The sequence below is a fragment of the Pipistrellus hanaki genome (genome assembly GCF_964339955.1).
Source record: "Pipistrellus hanaki genome assembly, chromosome: 2".
NCBI classification, from domain to species: domain Eukaryota; kingdom Metazoa; phylum Chordata; class Mammalia; order Chiroptera; family Vespertilionidae; genus Pipistrellus; species Pipistrellus hanaki.
This window is the reverse complement of record NC_140504.1, coordinates 165,842,959-165,854,696: the sequence shown is the minus strand read 5'-3', so window position 1 is coordinate 165,854,696 and position 11,738 is coordinate 165,842,959. Positions and strand designations below refer to the sequence as shown.

The following is an 11,738-nucleotide window of genomic DNA, read 5'->3' as shown; positions in this document are numbered from 1 at the left end:
CCGCCCCTTTGATAGCTGTCAATATGTTCTCTGTAAGTTGACACATAAAATTAACAAATAACCATCACAGCCTATGTCATGAATCAAAAGTATTTTATTTTGTAATTTTACCCAATTTTAGTCTCAGTTTAAAAATCAGAGATTTAAGTTTATTTATATAGCTTATAATGATACATTGCAATTATTGCAGGAAAATATTTAGATCTTATGGTACATTTATTTGCTTCTTGGCTTATCACTTTTCTACATATAGATATTATGTTGTTTGAGATCTTAATTGTGGTGTGGTCACACTTGGTATAGGTAATTTCTCGTGTAAATTTGCAAGGAAAATACTTATGTAATAAATATACTGAAAGACTACAAAATATCTATGAAATTTTTTATTTTGCTCTCATACATTGGCAATTATTTGGCTCTATACAAAAATACAAGTCCTTGGTCCAAAATACCTTTTCCTCAAAGTTTTCATCACTGGTTCTATTGTTCCAAAGTGTTCTGTGTTTCAGATGAGTAGTCAGATGTTCATTCTTGTGAAGTATCTATTAGAGAAGCAGTGACTGTTGTTATTGGAGGTACATGGATTCAAGTATAGTTAAACTTAAGATATGGGGAGGAGTGCACATCAGAGGCCATGATGGTACTCACTGACATTCAGAGGATAATGAAAATCAAGATAAAAAATCTACATTTTATAGACAGAATGAAATTGGAGAAGGAAAAGAATGTCCTTGATTGTAATGCTTTATAGGGTTAAATTCTATAGCAGAAACCAGTATCAACTATCATTTTAATGTAAGTTACATGTGTTATTCAAGAACTTTGAGTGGATGAAGAGATACATACAGAGGAGCAAAGATATTGGTTTAAATATCACACACGTCACAAAATTTGAGGGTTGCCTACTACAAATCTGGAGTATATCATTTATACAAGGAAGTGGAATCTCTCCCAAGACAGATGTAGTTCAAATCCACATTGGGATAGTTAGAATATATTTGTTAAGGGAGTTAAATGATATGGTTTGGAAGTGAAATGTTAACTCAAATATCACAGCTATGACTCATTCCTTAGGCAGTGCAATTCAAGAAAAGGAAGCCTGACACCTTTGCAGTTGCTTGACTTAGTTAGAAACAAGCCAGGACAAGACACATACTTGGTCCCTTTCATAAAAGAAACCCCCAATTCAAGGGCTTAGAGCTGTAGTGGGTACTACCAAATTATGACCAATTGGGGGACCCTTTCCCCTCTCCCTACTTGGGAATCCATTCTGTGGGACTCTTTCCCTCTCTCCATGTGGGAGTCTGTACTCATTCTTCAATAAATCTCCACCGTTGCTATGAAATAAAAAATTATGACCAATTGGAATTTATCTGATTCTTTCTCAGACGGAAGGGAAAGCCCTAAGCAGTGGCAAGAAGGAAATAAAATGAGCCTGTGTTAGAATGAGTACAGCCCTTCTCTGGCTTTTATGCTGTTACTTCTGCTCTTTTCTGTTGGCATGGCACTCTTTTCTGTTGGCATGGCACTCTTATACAGAAATTGCTCATTGTCTGGATGGTATGCTACCTCCCCCTGTACTTGTGCCTTCATTATTAAATCAGGAAGGAGGAAGAGCCTAAATATAAACCTTTCTTGGGGCAAACACACATTTGTCTGGCCTTTCATGCCCTTGTCCTAATTTCCTTTCTGATAGCTTGCCCTATTTGTATGAGCCGTCCTTCACAGTAGAGTGGTCAATTAAAGGGAATATCTTTGTTGAGCTTACAGATCTGAATTATTTGGTGCCATTTTAGTTTATGGTCTGAGGCTTAACTTAAATTTAAATAGCAGTAGGGCCAATCTACACTTACTGAAGTTTAACTCTTTTTTAGAAAAAGTTTTTAATACTAAGGAGTAGCAATTTCCCCATCCATGTCTATGTTCATCATTTCTTTTGGGATATTGTAGGTGTAATACACAGATAGTAAATAATAAGGTGCAGACATTCAGATTCTGTGACTTCCCAAATGTCTTCACCTTTTTCTATTCCCAATACTAGAATGGGGAGAAATGCTTAAAAAAACAAAAACAAAAACAAAAAACCCTCTAGAACAAAATACCAAACTGAGGCAAAATGAGAAAAGTTGCAGTCAGTGGGAATTTTCCTCAAAGTTTTATTCACAGGCCTGGAAGGGCAGGGTATGCATCTTACTAGTAGATATGGTCTTTATTTTTTCTCACTATATATCCCCCAGGTCTCTAAATGAACTACATTGATTTATTAGTCTGAGACAAGAAAAATGATTAAATAATTAATTAGGATTTGGAGCCACAGCATTCACAAAAGTATAAAATAAGTCTGTATTGGTTGCTCTGGCTCTTAGCCTATTACATCTGCTCTTTCTTTTTGCTTTTATTGATTTTTACATGAGAATTACTTATGATATGAATGGTATGGCACCCCTCCCTATACATGTGCCTTCATTACCATAACTTATGATATTAATGTAAAACTTATGATTTAGTTGAAGGAAGAATTCCATTGAAATGTCAAAAGGAACCTCCTTTGTGAATCTGCAGCAAATTTTCAACAATTAATTGGTTACCAGCTAGGCATGGTTGGGCTGAGGTCTTTCTCTGGTGCTGCCCAGTCTTTAATGTAAATGGTAAAGCCCCCATTCCCACACATATGTGTTCTATCAGTGAAAGGGGATTTGGTAATGAAATGGGATGAGTATTTAGCAAGGCAGGAGGTTATTGCTAAAATGTCCCCATTCTGCTTGCTGATGGAGAAGAAATATGTGGATATCCCATGCCATTTTTTCAGAGTTTATTTGACCCTATAACAGAAGTTTCAGTGTGCAGGTTAACCATACAAAGGATTCAGGTGGAGGTTTAGGTGACAATGTCATCAGAGCTCCCACCCTCACCATCTCACTTACCTTCCAGGGTACAAAGCAGACCAAAAATGAGTAGCGTGAAAAATGTCATCAGTATACCCAGGATCTCAGACATATCACTCATCCAAATACTATAAAATGGGGCTTCGACATCCAAAACAGAGGCTGGAAAAGAGAAAATTAAAAACCACCAACAATATATATTTTTTAAAGAAAACCAAACGGAAACTGGAAAGTATGCACAAATAAAGAAAACAGTCCACTTAACAAGGGCAGGAGGAGCACTGAAAAAGGAAAATCTGCCTTCTAACCTTCATTTACTTGAGTGTGCCTTTCCTAGGCCTAATTTGGGACAGCAACTCCAGGCATTATGACGGGATAAGACTTGGTAGTTTAGATGATCCAGAGGGTGCACAGAATTTGGGCTGAGTCATGAGTGCCCACCAGGAGGGGTCTACTCACGTGTCTACAAGTATCTGAAAATACACTCATTTGTTTTCATACACTTGGTTAGGAGCTGCAGAGGCAAAATGTTCCAGAAGCATCATAGAGATAATAAATTGGACCTCTGACCATTTGAATAAAACAAAATTGTCTTTAATTGCAGTGATGGAAAACTAAATTTGAATATGTAATGTGTACTGAATAGGACCATGATGTTGAAGGAGCTCAAATTCAATCCACTTAAGTAACAAATGGACAAACAAAGATAAAGGAGCCATGATACTAAATTCAAGACTGTAAAATGCTTTCATTGTGATGAGGCCCTAGAAGGACTAGACAGAAGTTAAAGATGATGGTTTTCATTTCATTAATGTAAAATGTGGTCCCTAAAATGTAAGCTCCAGAAGGTCAGGGCCTTTTAGTTTTTTTTGTTCATTGTTGAATCCCCAGTGTTTAGAAATGAGCCTGGAACATAGTAGGCCCTTATTAAATATCTGTTAAATGACAACATTCATCAGAAATCAGAAACAAGTTTAGATATTTCAATTAAGAGATAAAATCTTATAAAAATACTCATATATGTTTCAAAAATTGAAAGAGACATATCCTTCCAAATAGAAGGAATAGTATGCGTTAAAATATGGAGTTTCACTTAGATGACTGAATGAAGATGTGGTACATATATATGATGGAATACTACACAGCCATAAGAAAAGATGAAATCCAAGACACTTTTCTTTAACTTCCAAAAATATTTAAGGTATTAATTCACTTCAGACTCAGTAAATTATGTTTATGCTTTAATGTTCCCCTTTCAGAAAGCACATAATTGGATTTAAATTCTTTAATCTATTCTGTCTAAAAATTATTGTATTTAAATATTTCATTATCCCTTTTGCTTATTAATATTTCAAATCTCTAACATTTTTCTGTGCTTATTTGACCTTTCTATTTTATCTACACATTTCCACTCTTCTTTTGTTTTCTTATAATGTATCTTTAATAACTTAATTTTCCTTTTTATAATTTTAATCATCCCATCTAATGACTCCATCTGTATTCATTAATGAGTCAATTATATTTCTAAGCTACTCAATCTGTTATAGCACCCTACATGGACTAAAAAATCCACTTTGCTGTATTCTTCCTTTGTCCTTCCCTGTGCCCAGTGCCAAGTGATGGAACAACATGAAGAGAAATATCTAATGGTACAGATATGTGCCCTGACTGGGATTTCTTAAGAACTCAAAAGGAAGCTGAAGCCGGTTTGGCTCAGTGGTAGAGCGTCGGTCTGCGGACTGAAAGGTCCCAGGTTCGATTCCGGTCAAGGGCATGTACATTGGTTGCGGGCACATCCCCAGTAGGGGGTGTACAAGAGGCAGCTGGTGGATGTTTCTCTCTCATTGACGTTTCTAGCTCTCTATCTCTCTCCCTTCCTCTCTGTAAAAAAATAAATGAAATATATTAAAAAAAAAAAAAGAACTCAAAAGGAGAAGAATATCTAATAGATTTACCTAGATGTTTATCATTTTTCCTACTCTTCTTTAATTCCTAACATCCAAATTTCCTTCTGTATTATTTTCCTCTATATGAAGAATTTCCTTTAGGAATGCTTCTAAATAGCTAAAAAATAACTTGAAAATAATGGTTGGTAAATAAATATAGATTTTTAATAGAGAGTGAGATGATAGATAGATAGATAGATAGATAGATAGATAGACAGATAGATAGATAGATAGATATTGCAGCACATATATTGTTATCAGAGGGTGTTTTTGGCAGTTAGATTTCCCCATGATGTTGAAAAAAGAGTGCCATCTTATACATTCTTACATATTACTACTTTCTGATTGGATTGTATTCTCAGCTCATTTATTTCTTAAGATTTGAGGATTGGGTTTGTAACTGGAGGTGAAAATATATGTAATGGGCTTTGTTTGGGGCTAGTTCAGTAATAAATTTGAAAAAACTCTCCCAAATAATAAAGTGATCCTTTTGTTTATCTTGTCATTGTCTTATGTAAATAATTCCCAGAAACTGCAAGTGAATGAAAGGTATTGCTAATTACCAGATACTATCATAATAAAGTACATGCACTAATAAAAAAGATGGAAGTTGACCATATCTTCGTGACATCCACCAGCCAATCAGGAGAGAGTATGTAAATTATCCCAACAAAGATGGTGGGTCAATTTGCATACACAGGCACCAAGCAGCTGGAGGTGGGGCAGGATGCTTATGTCATCGCCATGGCAATGACACAGGTGTTCCGCACCCCCACCCCCCAACCTTCCACCAGCCTCTCTAGGCCTCTGGACAGTGTGGGAAAGCAGAAAGGTAGCTCTGGGCCAGAGTGAAGGCAGTGCCAGTAGCCAGAGGAAGGAAAGCCCATTCTTGCACAAATCTTCATGTATCAGGCCTCTAATATATTATAATTATAGTTCTAATAGCATATATATATGTATATAGGCAAAATGATAAGCTTTCAATAGTTTTGATACTGAGTAGAAAATAAAATAAATAAAATTATGGTTTTATATTTTTTATTAATTTTTCAAAGATCCATAACTCAAAAATGTTTTGAATCATGGGTTTAGAACCAACGTATAGGTGACATCAGTAACTGTGTTTTGTAAATGAGTGTCTGGACTTCATAAGATTGAATTAAATGTCCATAAAATCTGAAGAAATCTATCTTTCCCTTGGTGCACAGCAAATATCACCATAAGTAGTGGCAGACATACACAATCAGTACTGCCTAAAACTCTGGCCTCTAACAGTTCAGGGAACAGAATCTGAAGACTTTTAGATATCACCTGAACTCTGACTCCTCTTCCTGTTACTTTAAATGTCACTAAGCTTTATGAAAATATCTTCTAGTGAAGAGGGTACCAGCCAAAGAAGAGATGACCTAAAAAAAGTCTCACTTTTCTAGTTACACTTACCTTTATCCCGCAGATACCAGTAGATAGGAAAGATACTAGCATGCATCAGGAATGGTAAACACTCCAACGCCGTTTCCCAAAAAATGTGGCAAATGTTTTGTGTATCTGAAAAAGAGTCAAAGAGAAAAAGAATAAGGAAGGAAGAATTTAGGGATACAGTGGAATAACAACAATGTATCCCTGAGTACAGAAAAAATTTTAAAGGTCTATTGCTATGCCTACATAGAGATATTCAACCTCTGTCAGAGCTCAGGTATGAAGGGCAGGAATGTGGGTAAAGATAAAGCCAGGAATCAGTGCTCACAGTCATTTAGGCTAGGGACAGAGCAGGGTTAGGAAGAATGACCTCTTCTTACTTCTCCCATTCGGAGCAGCATGTAATCAGCCTGGAAATAAGATCTAGGGGCCTGGTCACTAATATGTAAATATTTAAGGGTCTAAAGTTTATGGGACCAACAAAATACTAGTGTTGGGAAATTATTGTTAGTTCACACAACAAAATATGCCTTGGAAGCCAAGAATTTTATAGATGTAAAAGCCTTAAGTTATAATACAAGGCTCTTCTCCACAGCATCCCTGCTATTCAGATACTATTTACTTGAATATTTATTTCTAGGGAGCTGACTGAAGTGTGAGAAATATCATTTCAAGGCTAGACAACACTTCTTATTAAACTACTAGAGGTCCGGTGCACGAATTCATGCACTAGTGGGGTCTTTTGTTCTGGCCTGTGAGATCGGGCCAAAACCAGCTCTCTGGCATACCCCAAGGGGCCCTGGATTGCAAGAGGGCACAGGCCAGGCTGAAGGACTGCACCAGTGCAAATCATGGCTAGGGAAGGATGCAGGCAGTTAGTGAGGCAGGGAGAGACTGCGGGAGGGCTCTAGGATGTGTCTGGCCTGTCTTGCTCAGTCCCAATCTGCCCACATCTCAGCAGCAAGCTAACCTACCAATCAGAGCATTTGCCCCCTGGTGCTCACTGCATGTCTTAGCGACTAGTCAACCAGTCAACTGTCTGCCCCCTGGTGATCAGTGCATGTCATAGTGAACAGTTGAGCAGCCACAGCATATCATTAGCACATTACATTTTGATTGGTTGAATGGATGACTGTATGACTGAACACTTAGCATATTAGACTTTTATTATATAGAATAATTTCTTGTATCAAGCTAGATTAAAGAAAAGATTCACTTACTGATTCATAACATTCCTAGAGGAAAATGATAAGATTGTTGGGTAATTCTGAGACACATATTGCAAAAAAATAACTATAAATACTTGGCATAGAGTAGAGAAAATCCAGAAAGGAATGTGGGTTTTGTTTCTATTTTGCACAAAATCCCAAACAAGATGAACCTGAAGAGGCCCACATCAAGACACATTTCAACTAAAATACAAAAGGTTAAAGACAAAGAATGTATCTTAAAAGCAGCAAAAGAAAAGTAGTAAGTTACCTAAAATGGAGTTTCCATACGATATTCAGCTGATTTCTCAAAAGAAACTTTGAAGGCCAGGAGAGATTGGCAAGAAATATTCAAAGTGAAACTCTAAAAAGATGGTGCTGGCAGGATGGAGGTGAGGGAGAGGAATTGAGTGAGTGACGAGATGAAAGGAGAGTGTGTGGTAGATGTGTGAATGAGTGAATGACAGTTAAATCCAGCAGGAGCATCAGGGGCAGGCAAACCAGGCTCTCTTGGACAGGGAGAGACTACCATCACTGCAGGCACTTTCCAGACTGTGGGGCTAGGGCACTTAGCCTACACCATCTTGAAGGGGAGAGCAGCCACTTCTAGAAACTCATCAGGGCCACCACCCAGATAGACCTTGGACACTGCCCATGACTCAGCTTCCACTCCAGCCAAAATCCTGCTGCCCCACCCACAGTCCTGCAGATCCTGGGACCTCCACCTCCAAGGGGGCACCACTCCCACAGCAATAAGTGAAACTTCCCCCCTCCCCAGCTGAAGACGTCTGGACACCACAGATGCACATCTCCAGTGAGCAGGCCTCCTGGGCACACCACTACAAAGGCAGCTCTTGGGAGCCACTGTGAGCCCCTGCTGGGTGTGGTTTTGTACAGATAAGGGTGCACTGTCCTTCAGTAGAAATTTGAATTCCCTCTTCGTGAATAACTGCAAATAGACACCCCAGCTGTGCAACTTCTGCCCCAGGGCCCCCCAGAGTGTGTCAGAACTCTGTGCTGGCAAGTATACTGCCACAGTCATGCATTTTCAGTGAGCAGGCCCCCTGATCCCATCAATCCACAGGGCACTCTTGAGAGCCACTGTGTGCCCCCACTAGGTATGATCTTGGATAACATGGATACACTCCCCCAGCAGTAGGAATTCTGAATTCAGTCATCCAGGATACCTGCACACAGACACCTCAATTGTGTGGCTTCAGTGACAGGGCTCTACAGAGTGCTTCAGGGTACCATGCTGGCAAAGACACTGTGGGTGCCCCTGTGAGTTGCCACCATAGGTGTAGCAGCAAAAACTGAGTCTTCCCACCTCACAGCTGCAGAACTCTGGACACCAGAGTCACATGCTTTTCCAGCACACAGGCCTCCAAAGCCCACCATTCCATAGACAGCCCTTGGGTGCCACTGTGAGCCCCTGCTGGGAGCACAATTATACAAACATAAACACACTGCTGGGCTGTAGAAACTGAATTCCCTCTTCTGGAATACCTGCCCACTGACACCACAATCACATGGCTTCTGCACCAGGCCCTTTAGAGTACATCAGTACACCATGCTGGCAAATACACCATGGGAGCCCCTGTGAGCCACCACTGGGGGTATGTGTATCCAACCATGGAGACAGCAGCAAAAGCTGAGTCTGCCCACACCACAACTACAGAATTCTGGACACCACAGCCATGCCTTTCCAGAGCACAGACCTCCTAAGCCCCACTACCCCAACAATATGGTTCCTGGGTGTCACTGTGAGTTGCTGCTGGGAACTTGGAATTTCAAACAAGGGTGCAAGACAGCAAAAATTGGAACACCCCTTTCATGGCTGCTGACTTCTAGACATCACAGTTGCACCTTTCCAGCCTGCAGGCATACATCAAGAGAACCCAAATACCTCAAGTAGGGAGCTACACTATATTACCAATCCCAGGAGACCTGATAGATCACAACATTAGCACCATTCCCAAAAGAACCTGGTAGCAAAACAATCAGATCTATGATTAAAACATTACAGCAAAACATTGGAAGACAAAAAAAGCAATCCCCAAAGGAAATAAAAAGAGGAATCACCAGAAAGGGAGACAAATGAAAATGAGGCTTGTAACATTTCAGGGAAAGAATTCAGAATAATGGTTATAAGGATGCTCAAATGACTGGATGACAATACACAAAACGCAAGGATAAATATATACAACTCAATGAGAATTATAAGGAGCTAACTGAAAATGCCACCATAAAAAGGAACCAAGAGGAAACGAAGAATGACATAGCTGCAATAAAGAACACAATAGAAGGCTTAAACAGTAGACTAGAAGAGGCTAAAGATCGCATCAGTGAACTAGAAGGCAAGGTAGAAAAAAACACACAAAAACAGCAGCAACTGGAAAGAAAATTTAAAAACCAAGGGGAAGGCCTAAGGGAGCTTTGGGACAACATAAAACAAAACAATATTTGCATTATAGGGGTACCAGAAGGAGAGGAGGTGAAGCAAGGAATAGAAAACCTGTTTGAAGAAATAATGACAGAAAACTTCCCTGATATTGGCAAGAAAAAAAACTAGGCAAGTCTGAAAAGCACATAGAGTCCCAAACAAGATGAATCCCAAAAGACCAACACCAAGACACATCATAATTAAATTGGTAAACACCAGTGACAAAGTAAGAATCTTAAAGGCTACTAGAGAGAGAGAGAAAGTTACCTACAAGAGATATCTTATTAAAATATCAACTGATTTCTCAATAGAAACACACCAGGCCAGAAGAGAATGGAATGAAATACACAAAGTGATGAAAAGCAAGGGATTAAATCCAAGAATACTATACCCAGTAAGGCTATCATTCAAAATTGAACGTGGAATCAGGAACTTCACAGACAAAAAAGGCTAAGAGGTTTTATTACCACCAAGCCAGAAATGTAAGAAATGCTAAAGGGACTGCTAGAAAAAAAAAAAAAAAAAGGAACAGGAACAGGAAGGCAAAAAGAAACACCGACATTAAAAATAAATAAGGCTGGGACCAGTTTGGCTCAGTGGATAGAGCGTCGGTCTGGGGACTGAAAGGTCCCGGGTTCGATTCCGGTCAAGGGCATGTACATTGGTTGCGGACGCATCCCCAGTAGGGGGTGTGCAAGAGGCAGCTGATCGATGATTCTCTCTCATCGATGTTTCTAACTCTCTATCCCTCTCTCCTCCTCTCTGTGAAAAATCAATAAAATATATATTTTTAAAAATTAAAAATAAATCAATAAAAATTAAAATTAAAATAAATAAAAAAGATGACAAACAAGTACTTATCAATAATAACATTAAACATAAGTGGATTAAACGTTTAAATTAAAAGACATAGGGAAGCTGAATGAATAAGAAAACATGACCCATATATTTGCTGTCTAGAAGAGATCCACTTCAGAACGAAGGATTCTCACAGACTGAGAATGAAAGGATGGAAAAAAAATTTTCAGGCAAATGGAAAGGAAAAAAAAGTTGGGGTTGCAATACTTATATCTGACAAAATAGACCTCAAAATAAAGATCATATAAGAGATAAGGAAGGTCACTACATAATACTAAAGGAAGCAATTCAACAAGAAGATAAAACTCTGGTAAACATATATGCACCCAATACAGGAGCACCCAAATACATAAAACAATTTCTGGAAGATATCAAGGGAGAGAATGATAGGAATACAGTCATAGTAGGGGACTTTAATACCACACTGACACCACTGGATAAATACTCTAACTAAAAAAAATCAGCAAAGAAACAACAATCCTAAATGACTCACTACATCAGATGGACTTAATTGACATCTTCAAAATATTTCACCCCAAAGCTAAAGAATATACATTCTTATTGAGTGACATGGAACATTTTCAAAGATAGACAACATGTTAGGACACAAGCAAAGTCTCTTCAAATTCAAGAGGATGGAAATCATAACAAGCATCTTCTCAAATCACAATGGCATAAAACTAGAAATCAACTACAATAAAAACAATGAAAAAAATCAAACATTTGGAGGTTAAATAGCATGCTATTAAACACTGATTAGGTTACCAAAGAGATAAAAGAAGAAATAAAAAACATCCTGGAAACTAATGTCAATAAAACACAACAATCCAAAATCTATGGGACATAATGAAAGCAGTCCTGAGAGGGAAGTTCATAGCTCTATAGGCCTACTTCAAGAAAACCAGAAAAACTGGTAATAAATTATCTAACCTTACAACTTAAAGAACTAGAAAGAGAGGAACAGAAAAGCCCACAGTATCCA

General features: G+C 38.4%; 1 protein-coding gene across 2 annotated transcripts in view; it reads right to left on the bottom strand.

Moving 5' to 3' along the window:
• Positions 1-263: 263 nt before the first annotated feature.
• The window catches only part of LOC311616691 (putative selection and upkeep of intraepithelial T-cells protein 1 homolog), a 166,487-nt gene continuing 155,012 nt past the window's right edge, over positions 264-11,738 (bottom strand). For both annotated transcript variants that reach the window (XM_084872367.1, XM_084872368.1), the window contains exons 7-9: positions 6,272-6,376; positions 2,925-3,047; positions 264-542 (exon numbers count right to left, since the gene is read on the bottom strand). In XM_084872367.1, the coding sequence (XP_084728493.1) occupies positions 526-542; positions 2,925-3,047; positions 6,272-6,376 (245 nt within the window). In that variant the 3' untranslated portion in view covers positions 264-525. The remainder of the gene's footprint in view (positions 543-2,924; positions 3,048-6,271; positions 6,377-11,738) is intronic.